General features: G+C 35.4%; 1 protein-coding gene across 5 annotated transcripts in view; it reads right to left on the bottom strand.

Annotated features, from left to right (window-relative positions):
- The window catches only part of OMA1 (OMA1 zinc metallopeptidase), a 92,745-nt gene that overhangs the window by 6,936 nt on the left and 57,987 nt on the right, over positions 1–27,822 (bottom strand). For 3 of the 5 annotated variants that reach the window (XM_082358225.1, XM_082358224.1, XM_082358229.1), the window contains one exon: positions 12,870–13,019. In XM_082358225.1, the coding sequence (XP_082214351.1) occupies positions 12,870–13,019 (150 nt within the window). Of the gene's footprint in view, positions 1–3,565; positions 12,286–12,869; positions 13,020–21,836; positions 21,931–27,822 lie in introns of those variants that run through there. The other 2 variants (XM_082358226.1, XM_082358227.1) reach the window with 2 other exon arrangements.

The following is a 27,822-nucleotide window of genomic DNA, read 5'->3' as shown; positions in this document are numbered from 1 at the left end:
ATGGTCTCAGGCACTAGGGATATAGCAGTGAAAAGGGGCCTTACCTTCTGGGGGAGGAGATAGATAATAAGTAAACAAGGGAACTTTAGTTAAGTACACAAAGAAATTAAACAGTAAACTGTGTTACAGAATGACTGCATGGAAGAGAGGCTATTGGAGATTGGGGGATCAGGAAAAGCCTCCCTAGGCACATAACGTTTGCATAAAGAGCTGAGGGAAGAATGTTCCAGGCTGAGAAATCGGCAAGTAGAAGGGTTGTAAGGAGGAAAGAGGCTCCACGTGAAATAGTTGGAATCAAGGAAAACCTGGGGAGAGTGGCACGTGAAAAAGCTGGAGAGGCAGGCAGTGGCCAAATTACATGATTTAAAGACCAAGTAAGGAGTTTGGATTTTTATTCAAAGTTAAATGAGAAGCCACTGAAAGCATGGAAATGACATTAAAAAGAGCATTCTGGCTACTGTATTGAAAATACATTGTTAGGGATTGAGGTGAAAAGTGGAACAAGAAGATTAAAATAGGAGATGGCTGCAGTTAACCTAGGGAAGAGATGATGGTGACTTTTACTAGGGCAGTAGCAATGCTGATGGAGAAGGGAATACATCCCTAATGCCTTGTGGAGGCAGTCGACAAAATTTTCTAGTTGGCAAGATACAGAGAGGAAGGGAAGAGAGAAATTAAAGATGAGCCCTAAATTTCCTCCTCTGTGTTAATAGCGTCTCTTTTATTATGCTACCCATGCATCTGAGGATAATTTACTTGCTCACTGCAAATCATTATTGTTAAGCAGTATTGTATCGTTGGCTGGTTAATGACACCAGTCCATAAATTCTTTTAAAGGTGTTGTTCTTATCAAATTGTCAAAACAAAATCTTTTTGCTCACAAAATGATTAACATTTTGCTCATCAAATAATTAACAATGCCCCTTTCTATATTTTGAAGCTAGAATTAATTATTCACTGAATAATTGTTCTTTGAACTTTTAAAAAAATTCTCCAAAGTTAATCCCCATCAGGGCTAGGTGTCCTTTTCTTTACTTATTTGTTATGACTCTTTGGGTTTCTAATACAGTTGTTTTTGTTTATTTGATTTAAATACACCTTACCACTTTCCACAAAATTTAATTTGAGGAGGTTCATTCTAGTTATAATTTCTACTTCTAGCTGCATCCACTTTGGCAATACTCACACACACACACACTCACACTCATGCATGCACACACTTTATTTCTGATTTTGACCTGGCCCATTAATTAATATCCAACTAAAAATAATATTCTTTGAAATATTTTTGGTTCTCCTGTATGTTAATTATTGTAGCTCCTCTCCTGATCATATTTGCATTTCATTCTTTGTCTAACTAACCAATGATTCTCACTTTGACTAAATTATCCAAAGAAACAACTATTGTAATTTTGCTTATTTCTGCTTAATTTTATTAATGGTATTTTCCCTATCTGGGACATATTACTCTATTTCTTGTCTCTTCTTGTGTCTTATTAATATAGACATTTAAATTGATAAAATTTCCTTTACACATCAGTTTGACAGCAACCCATGAAAACATAACTATATCACTGCTCTTATTGTTTATGGATTTCTCTCTTGCCTTATACACAATTTTATTTTAACTTTCACCCATCTTTTAATTTTTGTTATGCTAATTTTAATGTACTGTGTTCTGACAATTTGAACCATAACATTTTTTATATTACATACACATATTTTTTGTCCAAAAAAGTTGTATGACCAATATTGCTATAGATTTATGCACATTTAAGAAGAAAATATACATCTATTTCCAAGCATTTAGTTTCTAATGTCAGTTAAATCTTATTTTTGTACTATTCAACTCATTTTTTTGTTAATTCCTTTACATGATCTGTGGTTTTCTAAGAACAGCAAGGTGCAAGCTATAATCACAATCATATATAAACAAACTAAACTATATATTTTATCTAATTCTCGAGCGTCAGTGGATTCTGTAAAGAGCCCTACTGCTACTGAGCACTTCACTGACATATTGTTTTATGTGTTTCATTTATTAAGGGATCTTCCACCTTAAAAGAAAGAAAAGTTGGTTTGGCTAGATACCATAGCAAAGTTTATTAGTTCCATTGGTTTCTGTTTGGTTGGCTGGTTTTGTTTCTTTCCCCCTTAAACTCTTACAGTTCTCCAAAGTCTGAAAAGTAAGATCCAAAGTCATTCTTACTATTAAGTGTTTTTAAATTTTCTCTTTATACCTTGGCATCTTTAAGAGCCTATCTTTGCAATGACGATTAAACACTTGATAAATTTAACTACCTAGGGATGTTCATGTCAGGCTTCTCATGCATGATGCTCTGGGATTCTTCTAAAAACCTATCTTGAGAAATGTTATCTAAATCAAAAAATGGATATAGAAACCAAAGTCAAAGAAATAAAGACATGAATGAATCCTTACCACTGTTACATGCAGTTTGGATTTCCTTGTGTCTTCAATATGCTTCCACTGTTTAGACACTTTTTAGCTTTGGATGTTTTAATTTGGTTGTGCTATGTTCCTCTATCTCCAAGCATCAATGAGTCTTCGCTCTGGAGCATCAATTCTTCTCTTTACAACCTCCAATGAAAGTTTTACAAGCTTCTCTGCTGTATTCGCAAGTTTAGCAATTTTTTGAAATGGATGTATCTTACATTTGTAAAGTCATTCTTCTTCTGTCACTTTCAATGTAGTTAAATCAGCCTTATCACGCCAGCTTCACGTGGTGCTGCTTCTGTAGTTTTCATCACCTAGGCTGTCCTCTCCAATGAAGTAACATTTTAAAATTAGACTGAGATTTGAGATTTGGTTTTGTTTTTTAGATTTTTCTACTCTTTGAAGCTTATCTTACTGGGGGAAAATGGGCATTTCAGGGGCTTTGTTTTTTTGTCATTATTGTTGGATTTAGTTTAGATGAGAGTCTTTGTGGTGGTATTAGTTAAGGACACTCAGACACTACTTAGTCTTTTAAATACAATTACCTATGATCAACTTTCCTTTCTTGTCAACTCTTATGCACTCATCATCATTCTGATTTTTTAAAAAAATCTGTCTTACCTACATCTTAAATCTACTCTTGAGTAGGAGAAAAATGTGGCTGCAACATCTTTTATTCCGTTAGAGTTGAATTGGCTGGTCTGAGTTCCTTCTTCACTGTTCTATATAGATTCCTCCTGAAGACACACATTTAGCTAAGCCTTTTGAGACAGAGGAGGATCATATTTCCTCAATCAAAAACACTTCTCAGGTTGCTAAAGAACTGGATCCTTTGCAGAGTGCCAAATCACCACTCCACAATCACTTGCTGGCCATAAGGGGGAAAACCACATTTCCAAAGGAGGGGTTAAGGCCATCACCATCCAACTCCCCTGATCAAATGTGACATCACTAAACATGGAGCAGCCAGATTAAGAGAATCCTGATGTGAAGCAATATGAAGCACAGTTGCACAACCTATAAAATATTCTTGCCAAAAACGTAACTTCCATTTATAGGTATACAGAGAAACAAGTTGGTCAAAATCACAAAGAAGCAATCAGATAAATCTAGAATGTGGGACTAGATTTATTCAACACATTCACATGTTTAAAAACAAACAAAACAGAGGGGAGGGGCACTGTTCTAAAGTCAGACTTAAGGGACATAGCAACCAGATTCAGTGTATGGACCTTGATGGATTATGATTTGAACAAAACAATCAGAAAACTATATTTTGAGACAGAGAAATTTGAATATGCACAGGATACTTAATTTTGTTGAGGAGAATTACTTAATTTTCTTAGCTATGATAATGGTATGATTATGAAAGAAAATGATACTACTTTCTAAAATACATACTGAAGTAATTAGGAGGGAAAGCCCTCATGTCTAGGATTTGCATTAAAATACTTCTGGGGAAAGAAATAAGAGAAGAGGCAGATGAAGCAAGTGTATAAAAAGGTTGATACTACTGAATGTAAGTGAAAAACGGGGGTTTATTAAATTATTCTCTATCTTTACATACGTTTTTAAATTTTTATCATCAAAAGGTAAACTAAAAAATTTTTCTTTAGAACAAAACTTTTTCCTCTCTAGCTTCCCTTTTCCTCTGTCATTTTTGCATTTCTATAACTTCATTCTTGATTTTACATCTATATCTTTAGTTCTAAATGGCTCATGAGAGGTTTAAATGTTTCTTCTGAAAAATGAAAGCAGTCTCTTTACACCCTCTCAATCTCCAACTCTTTCCCTTGATTTCTGAAGGTTAAGCATATACTTTTCAAAAGATCTGAAATTTTAGCATCAATAATCTCAATGCAAAAACTCACTAGAAACAAATTTAACAGAAAATAATGAGAATAGTAGGTTACCACTTTAAGAGACAGAAACTACAAGGATAACGTCTATGTGGCTACTTAAAAATAACAAAACAAAACTTCTGTTTATATATTAGTCTGACAGGATGATTTGATTTGGTATCAACTTGAAAGGCTAATGGAAGACAACAAGAAATAAAAACAGAAAACTGTGAAAGAATTTGAAATGGGCATTAAAAGATCATTTGGTATCCTGTCAAATGCATCCTTTGGTATTATCCCAGTCTTTCATGGCTTTAGAGCGATTTTACCACTCTGTAAGTTGTAGAAAACTTAAAACAATGTAAATGATACTTGTCCACAGAAAAGGAAATGAACTATGTCTGGTGAAATGCAACTGATTATTGCCTTATGAATGCGTCAGTTTTGCACCTACTTGTACAGTCATCTGAACTAGTTGTAAGATATTACTGGCTCTCTCATTAATAATAAGTTAAATAAAATCTCAGATGTGGTTCATTTTATATTTGTGTAAGTCATAATTTTACCTTTAAAATTTTTTTTTCCTCTGACTCATTTCCTTTCATAAACTGCAATGGAAATTGGAGTTTGACTAATTTTGTAAGTGGTCTAATTAAGTATAAATAACTAAAACTTTGAAGTAAATAGATATAAAATATTAAAAATTAAGGCCACCTTGACACAGGTCAATTATCCTTTGGAATGATAAAATAATATGGAAAAGTTTTCAAATAAAATTTTATGATCAACCACTCCTAACATATGAGAATCAGGTATTAAGAAATGGCTATACTTATTCCCAGTAATAGAAATATTTATAAAACAACTGCTGGTACATGTCAGGATTCTTCTAGGTACTATATATCAAGTAAAACAGCAATTATTTATGCATAAAAATATAAACTATAATAATTAAGTTCAAAAAAGGAAAAAAGACAGGAAAAAAAATTAAAGCCAAAGAAGCCTCATAATTAGATTAAAAGCTTCCTTTGAAAATAGAAACCAAGACAGTTCAAGGAAAAAAAATCACCTCAATTTTTAAACATATTTTTCTAAAAATATCATTACTTTTCTCCCCTTTCCCTATAAAAGCAATTTTTTTCTAATAGCCCATTCATTTCAGCCTCAAGTAGATACACATCACATGCACCATAATATTTTATTAAGGTTTTAGACAATGTTACTGTCAGGCTTCCTGGCTTTATATGATTCAGAGGCCAATTCAATTACAGTAGCTGCTATGATATTTGCCTTTTCCTCAACACTCTTCTTGTCAGACAAAATGAAATTCTGCAAGGTGAACAGCGTATGTTTGTGTACATTGGCCAACAACGACATTTCACTTCAATGTTAAACACACTCATATTTTCTACTTATGAGATGTATAATATTAATGATTTATGCATTTACTTTGTCCAATTATAAATGTGTAAGAATGATTTACACATGAGTTAAAATCCCCAGCTTCCTGAAAGTTTAAAGAATTTGAAATAAAATGAGATTAAAATGAATGCATTTGTAGTCTGCCACTGATTCTCATGTCTAAAAATTAAAAGTAGTAACTTTGAAACTCAAGATTTAAAACACAGTTTACAAATAAAGCTGACATTGAAAGTTCTAAGAACGTTAAAAAATAAATCCTATTCAAAATTATGATTACAATAACATAACCCCAGACGACCAGTAAGTCCATATTAATCGTTTTTCCTACATATTCTATTATTCTCCATCCCCTTCCCCCTCACCAAGGAAAGGATGGCATAGAGTTGGTGAGAGAAGAAATAATACAAAATTCAGTATAAATGCTTTCAGTTGTAAGATAAATCTTTCACATAAATTTCTACCCTGGGTTATCATACAGTTTCTCTTATTCACACCTATTCATACTGTATAACGATACTTACAGAAGGAAAATTAAATAAGGTCTTTCGAGGACAATGTATGGTATATATATATAAATTTAAAATCTGAACATTGTAAATATAATTTCAAAACTGTCATACTATTAAACATCAACAGGTTGATATAACATCTGTTCTTCAGTTTTTCTCCCAAGTTGTTATGGCAACCGAATATGTGGAACATGTGTTTCCTAAATTTTTTTTTTTTTTTATATTAACATATTTCCATACATATTTCCATACAAGTACAAATATAAGATTTTTAGAAATTTCATGTAATGTGTTTCCTAAATTTAACTGATTATTTCAAGTAAATAAAATTATAACATATCATATTATTAACTACAAATAATATTATTACTATAACCCTATATTTATCCTTTTCAAATGCTAGTGGATCACAAGATTATATTTAACTAGGCATTTACACATGCTTTATCTCAGAATTCACATTAAAAAAAAAAAACAAGGGCATTTTTTTTTTCTAATTTCGGGGCATTTTCTTGATTTAGAAACAAAACAAGAAAGGAACTAGTCTATTTTCTGAACAATATACTATACTAAAATATTCCAAAATTATATGATTGTACTGCTTTATAGGAGCCGTAGATCATATTCTTTTCAAACATAATTCAGATCCTGTTGCTCCTCTCATCCTCAGCTCAAAACCCTCCAGTGGTGTTCCATCTCTGAGCAAAAGCCAGTCTTTTTTTTTTTTTTTTTTTTTTTTTTGCGGGGCTGTAGAGCCTGCACCCTCCACCTTCCCTTGCTTACTCCATCCAATTACACTGATTTCCTTGCTGGTCCTCAAATACCAGGCTCACTACTGCCTCAGGGACTTGTACTTACTATTCCCTCTGCCTGCAAGGTTCTTCCTCCTAGGAAGCTACATGGCTCACTCTTTCACTTATTTCAAGTCTTCATTCAAATACCATCTTCCCAGTGAAACCTCCTCTGACCCAACCCCATTTCTTTTTTCCTTTTTTTAACATCTTTATTGGAGTATAATTGCTTTACAATGGTGTGTTAGTTTCTGCTGTATAACAAAGTGAATCCGCTATATGTATACATATATCCCCATATCCCCTCCCTCTTGTGTCTCCCTCCCACCCTCCCTATCCCACCCCTCTAGGTGGTCACAGAGCACGGAGCTGATCTCCCTGTGCTATGCGGCTGCTTCCCACTAGCTATCTATTTTACATTTGGTAGTGTATATATGTCCATGCCAATCTCTCACTTCGTCCTAGCTTACCCTTCCCCCTCCCCGTGTCCTCAAGTCCATTCTCTACGTCTGCATTTTTATTCCTGTCCTGCCCCTATGTTCTTCATAACCTTTTTTTTTTTTTAGATTCCATGTATATGTGTTAGCATATGGTATTTGTTTTTCTCTTTCTGACTTACTTCACTCTGTATGACGGACTCTAGGTCCATCCACCTCACTACAAATAACTCATTTCTTTTTATGGCTGAGTAATATTCCATTGTATATATGTGCCACATCTTCTTTATCCATTCATCTGTCGATGGACACCTAGGTTGCTTCCATGTCCTGGCTATTGTAAATAGTGCTGCAATGAACATTGTGGTACATGACTCTTTTTGAATTATGGTTTTCTCAGGGTATATGCCCAATAGTGGGATTGCTGGGTTGTATGGTAGTTCTATTTTTAGTTTTTTAAGGAACCTCCATACTGTTCTCCATAGTGGCTGTATTAATTTACATTCCTACCAACAGTGCAAGAGGGTTCCCTTTTCTCCACACCCTCTCCAGCATTTATTGTTTGTAGATTTTTTGATGATGGCCATTCTGACTGGTGTGAGGTGATACCTCATTGTAGTTTTGGTTTGCATTTCTCTAATGATTAGTGATGTTGAGCATCCTTTCATGTGTTTGTTGGCAATCTGTGTATCTTCCTTGGAGAAATGTCTAGTTAGGTTCTCTGCCCATTTTTGGATTGGGTTGTCTGTTTTTTGGATATTGAGCTGCATGAGCTGCTTGTATATTTTGGAGATTAATCCTTTGTCAGTTGCTTCATTTGCAAATATTTTCTCCCATTCTGAGGGTTGTCTTTTTGTCTTGTTTATGGTTTCCTTTGTTGTGCAAAAGTTTTTAAGTTTCATTAGGTCCCATTTGTTTATTTTTGTTTTTATTTCCATTTCTCTAGGAGGTGGGTCAAAAAGGATCTTGCTGTGATTTATGTCACAGAGTGTTCTGCCTATGCTTTCCTCTAAGAGTTTTATAGTGTCTAGCCTTACATTTAGGTCTTTAATCCATTTTGAGTTTATTCTTGTGTAAGGTGTTAGGGAGTGTCCTAATTTGATTCTTTTACATGTAGCTGTCCAGTTTTCCCAGCACCACTTATTGAAGAGGCTGTCTTTTCTCCACTGTATATTCTTGCCTCCTTTATCAAAGATAAGGTGACCATATGTGCAAGGGTTTATCTCTGGGCTTTTTATCCTGTTCCATTGATCTATATTTCTGTTTTTGTGCCAGTATCATACTGTCTTGATTACTGTAGCTCTGTAGTATAGTCTGAAGTCACGGAGCCTGATTCCTCCAGCTCTGTTTTTCCCAACCCCATTTCAAACAGCTATTCCAGCACCATGACCACCTCTGCTCACACATTACCTATCTTCTATGGAATGTACTGTGTCCTCCCCAAATTCATATGTTGAAGCCCTAATTCCCAATGTGATAGTATTTAGAGATGGGGCCTTTGGGAAGTAATGTTTAGATGAGGTCATGAGGGTGTGGCCCTCATGATGGAAGAGTGCCCTTATAAAAAGAAAAGACACTAGTGCAATCACTGTCTCCACCAAGTGGGACACGGGGAGAAGGCAGCTAGCTGTCTGAAAGCCATGAAGAGAGACCTCACCAGAAACCAAATCAGCCATAACCTTATTATTGGACTTCCAGCCCTCAGAATTGAGAAAAAGTGAATTTCTGTTGCTTAAGCCAGAACCCTGACCTTGTACTTCTAGCCTTCAAGCCTGTGAAGAAATGAATTTCTGTTGCTTAAGCTACCCAGTCTATGGTATTTTGTTATGGCAGCCCAAGATAATACACTATTCCTCCCTCTTTATTTTCCTCCCTAACACTTATTACTGACTAACATATATATTGGTGATTTATTCTGTACATTACTAATTTATTCTATTCATTGTCTGTCACCCTTTACTACAGAATAAGCTTCCTGAAGGCAGGGTTTTTTGTCTATTTTGTCACTCAACCTACAATTCCTAAAATCTGGCACATAACAAGTAATCAATAAATATTTGTTGAATGCATAAAATACAGATTTAAAACATCTTAAATATTGATATGGTATGGTAAGAAATAATACACTTCTGTGATGATATTCCAGGAAAACATTAAAAAATAAAAATATGCAATCTTTAATAAGTTAAATTAAAAAAAAATCAAAGTTACCAAGATTTGTATTCTCAGAGGACCAAAGAATCTTTCCTGATTTTCTTGATCTTTTCTCCTCCTATGAACCTCATCTGCTACAGGCTCTGTCTTCCTCTTACCTGTTAAATGTGGAATCCACCTAATACTGCTAACTGTCTAGGATCATTTTCTTTGCTTATTTCCTAAGTGAACTCGCTCTCACTGCTTCAACTATCACCTTTTTTTGGTGACTTTGAAATCCTCATCTCTGGCCTAGACACCTCTGTACTATGGTGCTAGATTCCCAACTGCCTTAGAGGTATACATTACTTCAGGCATACTGTCAGGAATGTCAAAGGACATGAGCTTTTGGTAGAATATAACATTGTCCTCACCTAAGTAGGAAAAAACCTTAAATAAAATCGAACCCAAAATAGGTAGTCTTTAGTAGTATACAGACTCACATAATTCTATATATTGCCTGAGGAATCACTTTCTTCCATTACAGAAATTAGACCTATGATAGTAGGGAATTCCAATCTCTGAATTATGACTATGTGTTCTAATTAACAATATACTCATGCCTTAACTATAAGTTTCACTTCAACCACTGAATTATTCCCAATATTGTAGTAGAGTTTTATTACTTTCAAATTGAATTTAATCACTTGGGGGGAAAATACAAGAAATTATATGAGTTTTTCAAATTAAGTTTCTGAACTAGCATAGTTTATTTTTAGAAGAAAAATATCTCTCAATTTTTTTCTTTGCCATTGGCTTCCAAATAACATATCAGTTTCTCCAACCATTTTTCTTCATACTCACTAATCAATTCATTATTATTTTAAAGACTTTTCAAAGCACATTTATTACTTCTTTAAAGATCCTTAGTTATCTGATGATGAAATGAAAACTTGGAATTTACGACAGGCATCAGATAAAAGTTGGGTAGAACTTATTATCCATTTGAAGCGAACCGTATCTTTTTAGAATTTCCCTAAGCAAAAATAAAAAAGAAAGGAAATTCTAAGAGAAAACCATGTGGTTATTATGGCTTTAGAGATAGGTTAAGCCTCCCAGGGTAGTATGAGGTCCCTGGGTGTTGGATGGCACTAAGAAGACTCTTAGAGTCAGTGCTCTTCAATACAAACCAGTTACTAATGAAACATTTATTGTCCCAGTCCTATGTTGTCTTTTAAGATGAATAATTACTACACATTATATCAAGTAAATTGATATCAAGTAAATTTCACTGCTGTTTCTTTCTCACATATTTTTTCTTCAAATTTCATTTAAATGAAATATATTTAGGATAGGTCTCAAGAAGCTATGTCTGGCTGTCCCCAGTGTTCATAAAAGGCACAAAGTATGCTCAAAATATCAACAAATCTTGTCATCATTCCTTTCAAAATAAATCCAAAATCTGACCACTTCTCTCCCTCTCTTCTGCCTCCATAATCTCTTACCAGGATTATTGCGAGAGCCTATTAAATAGTCTTCCTGATTCCATCCTTGCCCCACTACAGCCCACACAGGAGCTCCAGTGATCACTATAAAACACTTGAGTCAGATCAAGTCCCTCCTCTGCTCAAAACCCTCTCTTAGCTTCCCATATCACTTGAAATAAGAGTCAAGTTCTTACAATGGTTTAGACGACCCTTCACCGCCTGGCCCCCATACACCTCAATCATTCTCCCCTCCCTTACTACATTCAGCCCCAATGTCTTCCTTGCTATTCCCTGAGCACACCAAGCATACTTTCACTTCAGGTCCTGTGATTTGCTGCTTCCTCAGACTAAAAGATTCTCCTTCCACATACCTACAGGACTTGCTCCCCTGCTTCTTTCCAGATTCTGCTTAGTGAGGTCTTCCTTGACAAACGAACAATGACTAGTACATATTCTCTGCTTCCCAGCCTTCTCTCCTACCTTTAACCTGCTTTGTTTTTCTGCAACGTGCTTATCGCTGCTTGACATACTGTATGTATGTTTGTTTGCTTGTTTATTGTTTGCATTACCTAACTAGAATGTTAGCTCCAAGAAAACAGAGACTGTTTTGTTCCTTGCTCATTCCCCAGCAATAGAACACAGAATGGTAGATTAGCAATGAACATGAATAAATATTCACGAATGAATTAATGAATCTTATGGTAGTTTCTTATCCCAAATGAGATGCAGGCTATTCGTCCTTCAAAATGTATACCACTGTATTTCTACTTTTCTTATGATAATTCATATTCTTTACTATATTAAGAATCATTTTGTACTTATCTTAGCATCTGCAAATATCAAGACCATGTATTATTTCTTTTGTATCTTTCTTATAATAGGTAGTCAATGTTTGTTCATCTGAATTTGAAGACATGTTTAAAGATAGTTTTATAATACATCTGTATTTGTTGTGTTATCCTTTAGCAAATAAGCCCAAAACCAATTCTGAAATTGGTAAAGAATATTCTGCTTTTATAACCAACCAGCAAATTTAATGCAAGAGAGACAGAAGAGAGCATGTAGCCTGGCTTAAAGATGTCTGACATTCATTTTGTACCTATGTGGAAAGCACAGAAAACATTCTGAATGATGTTAAATCAAAAGGTTTTTAGAAGATAGTGAATACTACTTGGGAGAAAGCTGCTTCAGCTTGATCCATTAATGAATTCTACAAAAAAAACGAGAAAAAGAAGAGCACATGGCACATGCTTTATTCTATCTTTTAAAAGAAATAACCAGAAAGCAAACTAATAACGAAGGATTTTTTTTTTTCCCTAAGAAAACAAATTCCAGTGTCACTACTGGAATTAACACCCAGTCGACCCAAAATTTTTGCACAACTCATTAACTGGTATGTTTAATGATAAGCTTAAATCACTAAGAAAAGATTATGATCAGTATGATGAAAAATATGCCTTGAGTTTTAGACTTTCACCAAATTTTTTTAAAATTAAAAAGTATGATACTAAAAAGGGTAAAGCTTCACCATGAAGAAAAGTCAACTATACACACCAATTTATTCACTAAGACTTGTGGACTAGCAGGATTTTACTTTTCAGTCAAATCCTTTGAAAACTGATGGTAATCAAAATAGCTGATTATTTATTCTATCTTTTAAAAGAAATAAACAGAAAGCAAACTAATACAAAGGATTTTTTTTTCTAGTGCTCTTTTTCTAAGCACAAGAAGTAAAGTATTAAAAATATATGATACAGTAAAAATAATGTCTTGCCTTACGCAGTGTTAGCTTACCTGAGGTATGAGTCTATCCAAGTGCTCTGCTCGATTTCCATGAGAAGGGTGTGTAGATAACCATTCTGGCAACTTGGGAAGACCATGGAGGCTTTCTGCAAATTCCATCTGTTGCCAAAACACTGAACTGGCTCTGACGTCCACACAAGCCTAAAATCAAAATTAATAAAAGCACAAAGTAAGCTTACTTATGAGGACATTATTTTAAATTTACCTTTATGTCATTACATGTTTTAAAAATATTTTCCATTATCATTTTAATAAAAGTAGAATATGTTCATTGCTTTAAAAAAAAAAAAAACTCAAGCAATATGGTATTATAGAACTCAAAAAGAATCTTCCTCCCTTGCCCTTCCCCCTACACAGCATTCACAATAATCCCACTCCCAAAGATAACCCACTATTTTCATTCAGTATGATGGATATTAAGAACATGTATCAAGGGCAAAAATCTTCCACACGAATTAAAAAAATTTAGGTTTCACATAAAGATTTTAAAATCTAATCTGTTATTAAACTGTACTAAAGAAATTTTACTCTTCATCTATACCACTGGAATAATTAGGAAAAGACCTCAAATAAATATAAAGAAAAGACAGTTTTGCCCATTTTTGAATCAGGATTTTGTTGTTGCTGAGTTTTAGAAGTTCTCTATATATTCAGATATTAATCCCTTATCAGATATATGATTTGCAAATATTTCCTCCCATTCTCTGAGTTGTCTCTTTTTATTCTGTGGCTGGTGTCTTTTGATGCAATTTTTTTTTTTTTTTCATGAAGTCCAATTTGTCCATTTTTTCTTTGGTCAACTGCACCTTTGGAGTCACAGCTAAGAAATCACTACCAAAACCAATGTTGTGAAGCTTCTGCCCTATGCTTTTTTCTAACAGTCTTATTGTTTTGGGTCTTACACTCAGGTCCTTAAAAATTTTTGAGTTAGTTTCTGTATATGGTGTTATGGTGTTATGTAAGGGTCCAGATTCACTCTTTTGTATGTGGATATCCTGCTTTCCCAAGCACTATTTCCTGAAAAGATTGTTCTTTACCCATTTTCCACCCTCGACAAAAAAATGATTTGACCATATGTGTGAGGGTTTATTTCTGGGCTACCTATTCTATTCTATTAGTCTATATGCCTTTCATGCTAATACCATATTGTTTTGATTACTGCAAATTTGTAGTTAGTTTTGAAATCGGGATGTGTGAGCCTTCTAAGTTTTGTTCTTTGAAAAAGACTGTTTTGGCTATTCAGGTCCCTTAAGATTGCATATGAACTTTAGGATGGGTTTTTCTATTTCTGCAAAAAAGAAGTCATTGGAATTTTGATAGGGATTACATTGAATTTGTAGATTCGTTTGGGTACTGACATTTTAACAATATTAAGTTTACAATCCATAAACACAGGATGTTTTTCCATTCATTTATGTCTTCTTCAAGTTGTTTCAGAAATGTTTTGTAGTTTTCACCATATGAGCCTGTCACCTCCTTAGTTAATTCCCAAGTCTTTTATTCTTGTGGACGCTACTGTAAATGGAATTATTTTTGTAGTTTCCTTTTCAGATTGTTCACTGTTCATGTATAGAAATACAACTGATTTTTGTGTGCTGACTTTATATTCCACTACTTTACTAAATTCGTTTATTAGTTTAAACAACTTTTTTTGTAGAGTCTTTAGGATTTTCTACATACATGATCATATCATCTGCAAACAGAGATAATTTTACTTCTTCCTTTAAAATTTGGAGGCTTATTTCTTTTTCTTGCTGACTAGAAACTTCCAATACTTTGTTGAATAGAAGTGAAAGTGCGCATCCTTGCCTTGTTCACTATCTTAAAGGAAAAGCTTTCAGCCTTTGCTGCTGTGGGTTTTTCATATATGGTTTTTATTGCAGTGATGGAGTTTTCTTCTTACCTCTATTTTGTTGCATGTTCCTTATCATGAAAGGGTGTTGAATTTTGCCAAATGCTTTTTCTGTATCAATTAAGATAATCATGTGGCTTTTTTCCCTCATTTTGTTGATACAGCATATCACTTTAATTTTTATATGTTGAACCATTCTTGCATTCCAGGGATAAATCTCATTTGGCCATGGTGTATAATCCTTTTACTAGGCTGCTGAATTATATTTGCTAGTATTCTGTTGAGAATTTTTACATCAATGTTCTTAAGGGATATTGGTTAGTAGCTTTTTTTCTTATAGTGTCTTTGTCTGGATTTGGTATTAGGATTACACTGGCTTCACAGAATGAGTTAGGAAGTGTTCCCTCCTCTTCAGTCTTATGGGAAAGTTTGAGAAGGACTGGTATTAATTCTTCTTTAAATGCTTGGTAGAATTCATTGGTGATGCTGTCAGATCCAGGACTTTGCTCTGCTGGAAGATTTTGATTACTGATTCTCAGTCTAATAACTAGTCACCCTTACTACTGCTTTTACTGTGTCCTATAACTTTTGGTATATTATGTTTTCATTTTCATTCATCTCTAGTATTTATTAACTTCCCTTGTGATTTCTTCTTTAAATTCATTGGTTGTTTAAAAGTATATTGTTTAGTGGAGGCTAAATAATATGTTACTAAACAACCAATGGATCACTGAAGAAATCAAAGAGGAAATCAAAAAATACCTGGAGACAAATGAAAATGAAAACATGATGATCCAAAACCTGTGGGACACAGCAAAAGCAGATCTAAAAGGGAAGTTTATAGTGATACACTCTTACCTCAGGAAACAAGAAAAGTCTCAAATAAACAACCTAACCTTACACCTAAAGAAACTAGAGAAAGAAGAATAAACAAAACCTAAAGTTAATGGAAAACTGATGAATTCATAAAAGTGCTAACAAAAGATCAAGATGAAAAAAACATTAATTACATGGGAATGAGTTAACTGATGAGGATGATTATAATTTTTGTGACTTTCTGTTTGGAAAAAAAAAAAGAGACTGTCAAACGTTAAATAAATAAATTTGAATTCTAAAAAAAAAAAACAAAAACAAAAAACCCAAAGTTAGTAGAAGGGAAGAAATCATAAAAAAGATCAGAGCAGAAATAAATAAAATAGAGACTAAAAAAAAATTAGAAAAGATCAATGAAACTAAGAACTGGTTCTTTGAAAAGATAAATAAAATTGATAAACCTTTAGCCAGACTCATCAAGAAAAAAAGGGAGAGGACTCAAATCAATAAAATTACAAATGAAAAAGGAGAAATTAAAACTGACACCGCAGAAATACAAGGGATCATAAGAGACTACTACAAGCAACTATATGCCAATAAAATGGACAACCTGGAAGAAATGGACAAATTCTTGCAAAGGTACATCTTTCCAAGACTGAACCAGGAAGAATTAGAAAATATAAACAGACCAGTCACAAGTAATGAAATTGAAACTGTAATTAAAGATCTTCCAACAAACAAAAGTACAGGACCAGATGGCTTCACAGGTGAATTCTATCAAACAATTAGAGAAGAGCTAACACTTATCTTTCTCAAACTCTTCCAAAAAATTGCAGAGGGAGGAGCACTCCCAAGCTCATTCTACGAGGCCACCATACCCTGATACCAAAACCAAAGATATCACAAAGAAAGAAAATTACAGACCAATATCACTGATGAACATAGACACAAAAATCCACAACAGAATACTAGCAAACTGAACCCAACAATACATTAGAAGTATCATACACCATGATCAAGTGGGATTTATCCCAGGGATGCAAGGATTTTTCAATATCCACAAATCAATCAATGTGATACACCACATCAACAAATTGGAGAATAAAAACCATATGATCCCAACAGACACATGAAAGAATGCTCAACATCATTAATCATTAAAGAAATGCAAATCAAAACTACAATGAGATACCATCTCACACCGGTCAGAATGGCCATCATCAAAAAATCTACAAACAATAAATGCTGGAGAGGGTGTGGAGAAAAGGGAACACTCTTGCACTGTTGGTGGGAATGTAAATTGATACAGCCACTATGGAGAACAATATGGAGGTTCCTTAAAAAACTACAAATAGAACTACCATACGACCCAGCAATCCCACTACTGGGCATATACCCTGAGAAAACCATAATTCAAAAAGAGTCATGTACCAAAATGTTCATTGCAGCTCTATTTACAATAGCCAGGACATGGAAGCAACCTAAGTGTCCATCAACAGATGAATGGATAAAGAAGATGTGGCACATATATATAATGGAATATTACTCAGCCATAAAAAGGAATGAAACTGAGTTATTTGTAGTGAGGTGGGTGGACCTAGAGACTGTCATACAGAGTGAAGTAAGTCAGAAAGAGAAAAACAAATACCGTATGCTAACACATATATATGGAATCTAAAAAAAAAGGTCATGAAGAACCCAGGAGCAAGATGGGAATAAAGATGCAGACCTACTAAAGAATGGACTTGAGGATACGGGGAGGGGGAAGGGTAAGCTGGGACAAAGTGAGAGAGTGGCATGGACATATATACACTACCAAAGGTAAAAGAGATAGCTAGTGGGAAGCAACCGCATAGCACAGGGAGATCAGCTCAGTGCTTTGTGACCACCTAGAGGGGTGGGATAGGGAGGGTGGGAGGGAGGGAGATGCAACAGGGAAGAGATATGGGGACATATGTATACGTATAATTGATTCACTTTGTTATAAAGCAGAAACTAACACACCATTGTAAAGCAATTATACTCCAATAAAGATGTTAAAAAAAAACCCATATGATCATCTCAATAGATGCAGAAAATCTTTTGATAAAACTCACCCATTTATGATAAAAACTCTCCAGAAAGTGGGCATAGAGGGAACATACCTCAACGTAATAAAGGCCATATATGACAAACCCACAGCTAACATTATACTCAATGGTAAAAAGTTGAAAGCATTTCCTCTAAGATCAGGAACAGGACACGGATGTCCATTCTTGCCACTTTTATTCAACAGAGTTTTGGAAGTCCTAGCCATGGCAATCAGAGAAGAAAAAGAAATAAAACGAATCCAAATTGGAAAAGAAGAAGTAAAACTGTCACTGTTTGCAGATGACATGATACTATACTTAGAAAATCCTAATCATGCCACCAGAAAACTACTAGAGCTCATCAATGAATTCAGTAAAGTTGTGGGACACAAGATTAATATACAGAAATTGGTTGCATTTCTATACACTAACAATGAGCTATCAGAAAGAGAAATTAAGGAAACAATCCCATTTACCATCGCACCAAAAAGAATAAAATACCTAGGAATAACTAGGAATAAACCTATCTAAGGAGGCAAAAAACCTGTACTTGGAAACCTTTAAGACGCTGATATAAGTAACTGAAGATGACACAAACAGATGGAAAGATATACCTATTTTCTTGGATTGGAAGAATCAATATTGTTAAAATGACAATACTATCCAAGGCAATCAACAGATTCCATGCAATCCCTATCAAATTACCAATGGCATTTTTCACAGAACTAGACAAATAATTTTAAAATTTGTATGGAAACAAAAGAGCCCAAATAGCCAAAACAATCTTAAGAAGGAAGAACAGAGCTGGAGGAATCACACTTCCTGACTTCAAACTATACTACAAAGCTACAGTAATCAAAAACAGACATATAGATGAATAGAACAGGATAAAGAGCCCAGAAATAAATACATGCATTTATGGTCAATTAATCTATGACAAAGGAGGCAAGAATATAAAATGGAGGAAAAACAATCTCTTCAGTAAGTGGTGCTGGGAAAACTGGACAGCTACATGTAAAAGAATGAAATTAAAACATTCTCTAGGGGATTCCTGGTGGTCCAGTGGTTAGGGCTCGGCGCTTTCACTGCCATGACCCAAGTGCAATCCCTGGTGGGGGAACTAAGATCCCGCAAGCCGAGTGGCATGGTAAAAGAAAAACAAACAAGCAAACAAGGCAAAAAAATCCCCATTCTCTAACACCATATACAAAAACTCAAAATGGATTTAAGACTTAAATGTAAGACCAGATACTATAAAACTCCTGGAGACAAACATAGGCAGAACACTCTTTGACAGAAATCACAGCTATATCTTTTTGGATCTGTGTCCTAAAGTAAATAAAAGCAAAAATAAACAAATGGGGCATAATTAAACTTAAAAGCTTTTGCACAGCAAAGGAAACAATTGGCAAAACAAAAAGACAACCTACAGAATGGGAGAAAATATTTGCAAATGATATGACTGATAAGGGATTAATATCCAACATATATAAACAGCTCATACAACTCAGTATCAAAAAATCAAACAACCTGATTAAAAAATGGGCAGAAGAACTGAGTACATTTTTCCAAAGAGGAAATGTAGATGGCCAGCAAGCACATAAAAAGATACTCAACATCACTAATCATCAGGGATATGCAAATCAAACCCACAATGAGTTATGACATCATACCTGTCAGAACAGCTATAATCAAAAAGAACACAAATAACAAATGTTGGTGGAGAAAAGGGAACACTCCTACACTGTTGGTGGGAATGTAAATTGGTGCGGCCACTGTGGAAAACCTCTGTGTGGCGGTTTCTCAAAAAACTAAATATAGAACTACCATATGACTCAGCAATTCCACTCCTGGGTATATATCCAAAAAAAAACCCCCAATAATTCAAAAAGATACATGCACCTCAATGTTCATAGCAGCATTATTTACAATTGCCAAGATATGGAAACAACCTAAATGTCCATCAACAGATGAATGGATAAAGAAGATGTGGTACATATATATAATGGAATACTACTCAGACATAAAAACAAATGAAATAATGCCATTTGCAGCAACATAGAGGCAATTAGACATTATCATACTAAGTGAAGTAAGTCAGAAAGAGAAAGACAAATATCATATGATATCACTCATATGTGGAATATAAAATAGGACACAAATGAACCTATCTATGAAACAGAAACACAATCACAGATATAGAGAACAGACTGGTGGTTGACAAGGGGGAGGGGGTTGTGGGAGGAATGGAGTGGGAGGCTGGGGTTAGCTGATGCAAGCTTTTATATTTAAAATGGATAACAACAAGGTCCTACTGTATAGCACAGAGAACTATTCTCAATATCCTATGATAAACCATAATGGAAAAGAATACAAAAAAAGAATGTATATATATGTATAACTGAATCACTCTGCTGTACAGCAGTAATTAACACAACACTGTAAATTAACTACACTTTAATTTTAAAATAAATAAATAAATAAATGCATTAGTCTCCTAATTACATTTAAAAAAACAAGATTTGAAGTTACAAACCAAGGTTACAGTAATGCTTTTATACTAATAGTTGTTTTTTTCCTTTAAATATATGTCTCTTGAATCATGTAGAAAACAAACAAAAAGTACAGTTACAAACCACTGTTACAATAATACTTTTACAACTGCCCATGTTTTTACCTTTATTAAGATCTTTATTTCTCCATACAGCTTTTGTTCTGTTTTGTTCTGGTTTTTTGTTTGCTTTTTTGGCCATGCAGCATGTGGGATCTTAGTTCTCCAACCAGGGATCAAACCCGCGCCCCCTGCCCTGGAAGCGTGGAGTCTTAACCACTGGACCACCAAGGAAGTCCCTTCATACATCTATGAGTAACTATCTAGTATCCATTCATTTCACCTTGCAGGACTCCCTTGTACATTTCCTGCAGGGCAAGTCTAGTGGTCACAAACTCCCTCAACTTTTGTTTAACTGGGAATGTCTTCATTTCTCCCTCATTTTTGAAGAACAGTTTTGCAGGATATAGGATTCTTGGTTGACAGGTTTTTTTTCTTTTAGCACTTTGAACATACTGAGCCCTGTCTTCTGGTCTCCATAATTTCTGGTGAGAAATCTGCTGAAAATCTTATAAAGGATCCCCTGAATGTGATGATTTGCTTCTGTCTTGCTGTTTTCAAGATCTGGTCTTTGTCTTTGCCTTTTTAAAGTTTGATTATAATGTACCTCAATGTGGGTCTCCCTGTTCATCTTCCTTGGAGTTCAATGAGCTTCTTCGATGTTTATGTTTATGTCTTTCTTCATTTTAGGTAAGTTTTCAGCCATTATTTCTTCAAATATTCTCTCTGCCCCTTTCTCTCTCTCTTCTCCTTCTGGGATTCTCACAATGTGTATGTTGTCCACTTGATGGTTCCCACAAGTCCCTTAGGCTCTGTTTGCTTTCCTTCAATCTTTTTTCTTTCTGTTCCTCAGCCTTAATAATTTCTATTGTCTTATCTTCAAAGTTCACTGATTCTTCTGCCTGTTCAAATCTGCCTTTGAATCTGTCTTGTGAATTTTATATTTCCATTACTGTATTTTTCAGCTCCAGAATTCCTTGTTGGCTTCTTTTTAGGTTTTCTATCTCTATATGGATATTTCCATTTTGCTGATAATCACTTTCTTGACTTCCTCCACACCTTCCTTTAGTTCTTTGAGCATCTTTAGGACAATTATTTTAAAGTATTTGTCTAGTATACCTGTCATTAGGTTTTCTTAAGGGACAGTTTCTGTGGATTTACTATTTTACTTTGAATGGGCCATACTTTCCTGTTTCTTTGTATATCTTGTGCTTTTTGGTGAACACTGGACATTTGAATCTAATAATGTGGTAACTCTGGAAATCAGATTCTACCCCTTCCTCAGGGTTTGCTGGGTTTTTTGTTGTTTTGTTACTGTTTGTTTGTTTGTTTTGCTGTAGGCTGTCTCTGTGCTGAGGATCAGCCTGAGGTGTAAATTTAATGTCTTCTCAGGTTTTTCCTAGCATGTGTGGTCACTTTCTAAATCTCCCCATGTATGTATTCGTTTTTAAATGCCCCAGTCTTTAGTGTCTGGCTCCCAAAAGAAAAAATAAAAAGGGAAAAAAGGAAAGGGGGGAAGGGCACTGGACACTTAAATCCTCTGAAAGTCACTTCAGCCAGGAGGGGAGGGGCTTGCAATAATGGAGGGAGGTGCAACAATAATGGCTATCTACCTCTTTGCATCTGTGTGATCAAAAGCAGCATTCAGTGATCAGAGCACAGATCCCTGATATTTGGAGGACAGGGTCCTTTTTGGTCAGCTTCTCCCTAGGGAGGGAAAGAGTTAGACCACACTTCCAATGTTCCAACTTTTCCATGGCTGCCCAAAGACTGGCTTCTGTCTCACCTGACTCAGAGCACTAACAAGACCCAGCATACACTAGATGCCTGGTAACCAGTGAGAACCAAAATGACAGAGTGAACTAGCACACAAGCAGTCACCACAGCCCCTCCCCCCAGCTCAACACAGAGTGAGCAGGCAAAAAAAAAAAAAACTCCCAGCTCCCAGCTTCTCCTTCCTGGCTCTCCTCCCTGGGGATAGGAGGTGAAACCCATATCTAATGTTCCTGCATTTCTGGGAGCTGCCAGAGGGACTAGCTACTGTCACACCTATCTCAGAGCACTGACAGGCTCTGGAATACTTTAGATGCCTGGGGAGCACTAAGACCAAAGACAGAGGTTTGGACTAGCCTGAATGTTTGAGAAGTTACCCAAAGTCTTTGACTGGGCCGATTGGTAAGGATCTTCTCCTGTACAAGGCCAGTCTGTGAAGACTGGAGGAAGTGGTTGTTTTTTCCACTGTGAAGATACCAGTACAAAACATCAAGAAAAATGAAGAAACAGGGAAATAAGCCCCAAAAGAACAAGTTAAATCTCCAGAAACCAACCCTAATGAAACAGATACATGATTTACCTGACAGAAAATTCAAACTGACCATCATAAAATTGCTCATCCAGATCAGGAGAAATGCATGAACTGCAACCAAGAGATAGAAAATATTAAAGAGTACCAAACAGAAATCTTGGAGCCGAAGAACACTATAAATAACTGAAGAATTCACTAGAGGGGTTCAACATCAGGCTAGATCCAGAAAGGATCAGTGAACTCGAAGACAAGTCATTAGAAATCATCTAGTCAGAGAAGAGAACAAATAATAAAAGAGTGAAGAAAGCTTAAGGAATTTATGGGATATTATCCAGCAGCAGACCAATATATACATTATAGGAGTCCCAGAAGGAGAGAGAGATAAATGGGGCAGAAAGCTTATTTGAAAAAATAATAGCTGAAAACTTCCCACTTCTGGAGAAAAAAATAGATATCCATATTCAGGAAGCCAAGCACACTCTAGAAAAGATGAACTCCAAGAAATCAACACCTAGACACATTATATACCAATTTGTCAAAAGTCAAAGACAAAGAGATAAGTTTGAAAGCAGAAAGAGAAAGGTGAATCAATATGTAAAAGGGCACCCCATAAGACTGTCAGTGGCTTTATTCAGCACACATACTGCAGGCTAAAGGGAGTGGGGTTATATATTCAAAGTGCTGAAAGAAAAGAAATGCCAATGAAGAATACTATAGCAAAACTGTCCTTCAAAAATGAAGGATAAAGACTTTCTCAGACAAAAAAAGCTGAGGGAGTTCATCACCACTAGACCTGCCTTACAAGGAACACTAAAGGGAGTTCTTCAAGTTCAAGCAAAAGGACTATAAACAGTAATATGAAAGCAATGAAACTGTATAACTCACTGGTAAATGTAAATATATAGACAAATAAAGAATATTGTAATATTCTACTAGTAGTAGGTAAATCATTTTAATTCTTGAATAAAAGTCAGTAGTATCAAAAATAACTAAAAGAGTATGTTAATGGATGTAAATATAAAAATATGTAAATTGTAATATCAATAACATAAGTGTGTAGAGGAGAAAAAGTAGAATGTAGAGGTTTTGTATGCAAATGAAGTTAAGTTGTTATCAGCTTAAAATAGACTGTTACAACTAGAAGATGTTTTATGTAAGCCCTATGGTGAAAACAAAGAAAATACCTGTAGAAAATATATAAAAGAAAAAGAGAAAGGATTCAAAGTATATCAATACAAAATATCAAAGAAACATGAAGACAGCCAGAAAGGGAAAGGACAAAAGTTCTACAAGATAGACCGAAAGCAACAAAATAGCAACAGAAAGACTTTTCTTATCAATAATTACTTTAAATGTAAATGCATTAAAGTCCTCACTCCAAAAATAAAGTGTCTGAAAGAATGAAAAAACAAGATCCAAATATATGCTATCTACAAGAGACTCACTTTAGTTATAAGGACACAGATAGGCTGAAAGTGAAGAGCTAGAAAAAGATATTCCATGGAAATGGTAACCAAAAGAGAGGGAGGGTGGTTATACTTAGAAATAGGCTTTAAGCCAAAAATTGTCACATGAGACAAGGGCATTATATAATGATAAAAGGATCAATAAACCAGGAAGATTTACAATTATAAATATACATGCACCCAACATCAGAGCATCTAAATAAATAAAGCAAACACTGACAGAACTGAAGAGAGAAGCAGCAATACAATAGTAGCAGAAGACTGTAAGTTCGTACTCTCAATAATGGATAGAACATCCAGACAGAAAATCAATATGGAAACAGTAACTTTGAACAACATGACAGACCAAATGATCCAAAAGACACATACAAAATATTCCACCCAACACCGGAATACACATTTTTCTCAAGAGCACATGGAACATTCTTCAGGATAGAACACGTTAGGTCACAAAACAAGTATCTTTTCCAGTCACAATGAAACGAAACAAGAAATCAATAGCTGAAGGAAAACTAAATATTCATAAATGTGTGCAAATTAAATAACATATTCCTGAACAACCAGTGGGAAAAGAAGAAACTAAAAGGGAAATCAGAGAATATCTTGAAACCAACAAAAACAAAAATACTACATACTAAAATCTATACAATGCAGCATGAGGAATACTAAATGGGAAATTTATAGTAATAAACATCTACATTAAAAAAGATCTCAAATAAGTAACCTAAGTTTACATCTTAAGGAATTATAAAAAGAAGAACAAACTAAGCCCAAAGTTAGCAGAAATTAGAATACAATAGAGATTATAATGGTAGAAATAAACAAAATAAAGACTAGAAAAGCAATAGAAAAAAATAACCCAACAAACTAAGAGCTGACTGAATCAGTAATAAATAAATCTCACAACAAAGAAAAGCACAGGACCAGATGGCTTCACTGGTGATTTCTACCAAACATTTAAAGAAGAATTAATGTGAATCCCTCCCAAATTCATCCAAAAAATTGATGAGAAGGGAACACTCCTAAACTCATTTTACAAGGTCAGCATTGCCCTGATACCAAAGCCAGCCAAAGACACTAAGAAAATTATAGACAAAAATTCCGGATGAACATATTAGATGCAAAACCTCTCAACGAAACACTAGCAAACCAAATTCAATAGCACATTAAAAGAATAGCATATCATGACCAAGTGGGATTTATGCCTGGGATGCAACGGTGGTTCAACATACAAAAATCAATTAATGTTATATACTTCACTAATAGAATGAAGGATAAAAATAACATGATCATCTCAATAGGTACAGAAAAAGCATTTCAAAAAATTCAACACCCTTAAGGAAAAAAATCAACAAACTAGAAACAGAAGGAAATTACCTTACCATAATAAAAGCTATATATGAAAAAACCCCAGAGAACATCATATTCAACAGTGAAAAACTGAAAACTTTTCTCTAAGACCAAGAACAAGACAAAGATGGGTTCAAGATGGTGGAGTAGAAGGATGTGCACTCACTCCCTCTTGTGAGAGCACTGGAATCACAACTAACTGTTGAACAATCATCAACAGGGAGACACTGGAATTCATCAAAAAAGATACCCCACATCCAAAGACAAAGGAGAAGCCACACTGAGACAGTAGGAGGGGCGCAATCCCATAACCACTGGGTGGGTGACTCACAAACTGGAGAACACTTATACCACAGAAGTCCACCCACTGGAGTGAAGGTTCTGAGCCCATCAGGCTTCCCAACCTGGGGGTCCAGCAACAGGAGGAGGAAATCCAAGAGAATCAGACTTTGAAGGCTAGCAGGATTTGACTGCAGGACTGAGGGAAACAGAGACACCACTCTTGGAGGGCACACACAAAGCACTGTGTGCATCAGGACCCAGGCGGAAGGAGCAGTGACCCCATAGGAGAATGAACCAGACCAACCTGCTAGTGTTGGAGGGTCTCCTGCAGAGGTGGGTGGGGGGCAGCTGTGACTCACCGTGGGGACAAGGACACTGGCAGCAGAACTTCTGGGAAGTACTCCTTGGCGTGAGCCCTCCCAGAGTCCACCATTAGCCTCACCAAAGAGCCTGTAGGCTCCAGTGCGGGGTCACCTCAGGCCAAACAACCAACAGGGAGGGAACTCAGCCCCACCCAACAGCAGACAAGCGGATTAAAGTTTTCCTGAGCTCTGCCCACCAGAGCAACACCCAGCTCTACCCACCACCAGTTCCTCCTAACAGGAAGCTTGCAGAAGCCTCTTAGATAGCCTCATCCACCAGAGGGCAGACAGCAGAAGCAAGAAGTACTACAATACTGCAGCCTGTGGCATGAAAACCACATTCACAGAAAGACAGACAAAATGAAAATGCAGAAGACTATGTACCAGATGAACGAACAAGATAAAACCCCAGAAAAACAACTAAATGAAGTGGAAATAGGCAACGTTCCAGAAAAAGAATTCAGAATAATGATAGCGAAGATGATTCAGGACCTCGGAGAAAGAATGGAGGCAAAGATCGAGAAGATGCAAGGAATGTTTAACAAAGACCTAGAAGAATTAAAGAACAAAGACCTAGAAGAAGTAAAGAACAAACAAACAGGAATGAACAATGCAATAGCTGAAATGAAAAATACACTAGAAGGAATCAACAGCATAATAACTGAGGCAGAAGAACGCATAAGTGACCTGGAAGACAGAGTGGTGGAAATCACTGCTGCAGAACAGAATAAAGAAAAAAGAATGAAAAGAAATGAAGACAGCCTAAGAGACCTTTGGGACAACATTAAACGCAACAACATTCGCATTATAGGGGTCCCAGAAGGAGAAGAGAGAGAGAAAGGACCCGAGAAAATATTTGAAGAGATTAGAGTTGAAAACTTCCCTAACATAGGAAAGGAAATAGCCACCCAAGACCAGGAAGAACAGAGACTCCCAGGCAGGATAAACCCAAGGAGAAACATGCCGAGACACATAGTAAACAAACTGGCAAAAATTAAAGACAAAGAAAAATTATTAAAAGTAACAAGGGAAAAATGACAAATAACATACAAGGGAACTCTCATAAGGTTAACAGCTGCTTTCTCAGCAGAAATTACAAGTCAGAAGGGAGAGGCACAATATATTTAAAGTGATGAAAGGGAAGAACCTACAACCAAGATTTCTCTACCCAGCAAGGATCTCATTCAGATTCAATGGAGAAATCAAAAGCTTTACAGACAAGCAAAAGCTAAGGGAATTCACACCACTAAACCAGCTCTACAACAAATGCTAAAGGAACTTCTCTAAGTGGGAAACACAAGAGAAGAAAAGGACCTACAAAAACAAACGCAAAACAATTAAGAAAATGGTCATACGAACATACATATCGACAATTACCTTAAACATGAATGGATTAAATGCCCCAACCAAAAGACACAGGCTTGCTGAATGGATACAAAAACAAGACCTCTATATATGCTGTCTACAAGAGACCCACTTCAGACCTAGGGACACATACAGACTGAAACTCAGGGGAGGGAAAAAGATATTCCATGCAAATGGAAATCAAAAAAACGCAGGAGTAGCAATACTCATATCAGATAAAATAGACTTTAAAATAAAGAATGTTACAAGAGACAAGGAAGGACACTACATAATGATCAAGGGATCAATCCTAGAAGAAGATATAACAATTATAAATATATATGCACCCAAAATAAGAGCACCTCAATATATAAGGCAACTGTTAACAGCTGTAAAAGAGGAAATCGACAGTAACACAATAATAGTGGGGGACTTTAACACCTCACCGACACCAAGGGACAGATCATCCAGACAGAAAATTAATAAGGAA

This window comes from Balaenoptera borealis (assembly GCF_965194805.1).
Source record: "Balaenoptera borealis genome assembly, chromosome: 1".
NCBI lineage: Eukaryota > Metazoa > Chordata > Mammalia > Artiodactyla > Balaenopteridae > Balaenoptera > Balaenoptera borealis.
The sequence above is the reverse complement of the archived record's forward strand: the minus strand, read 5'-3'. Positions and strand labels throughout refer to the sequence as shown.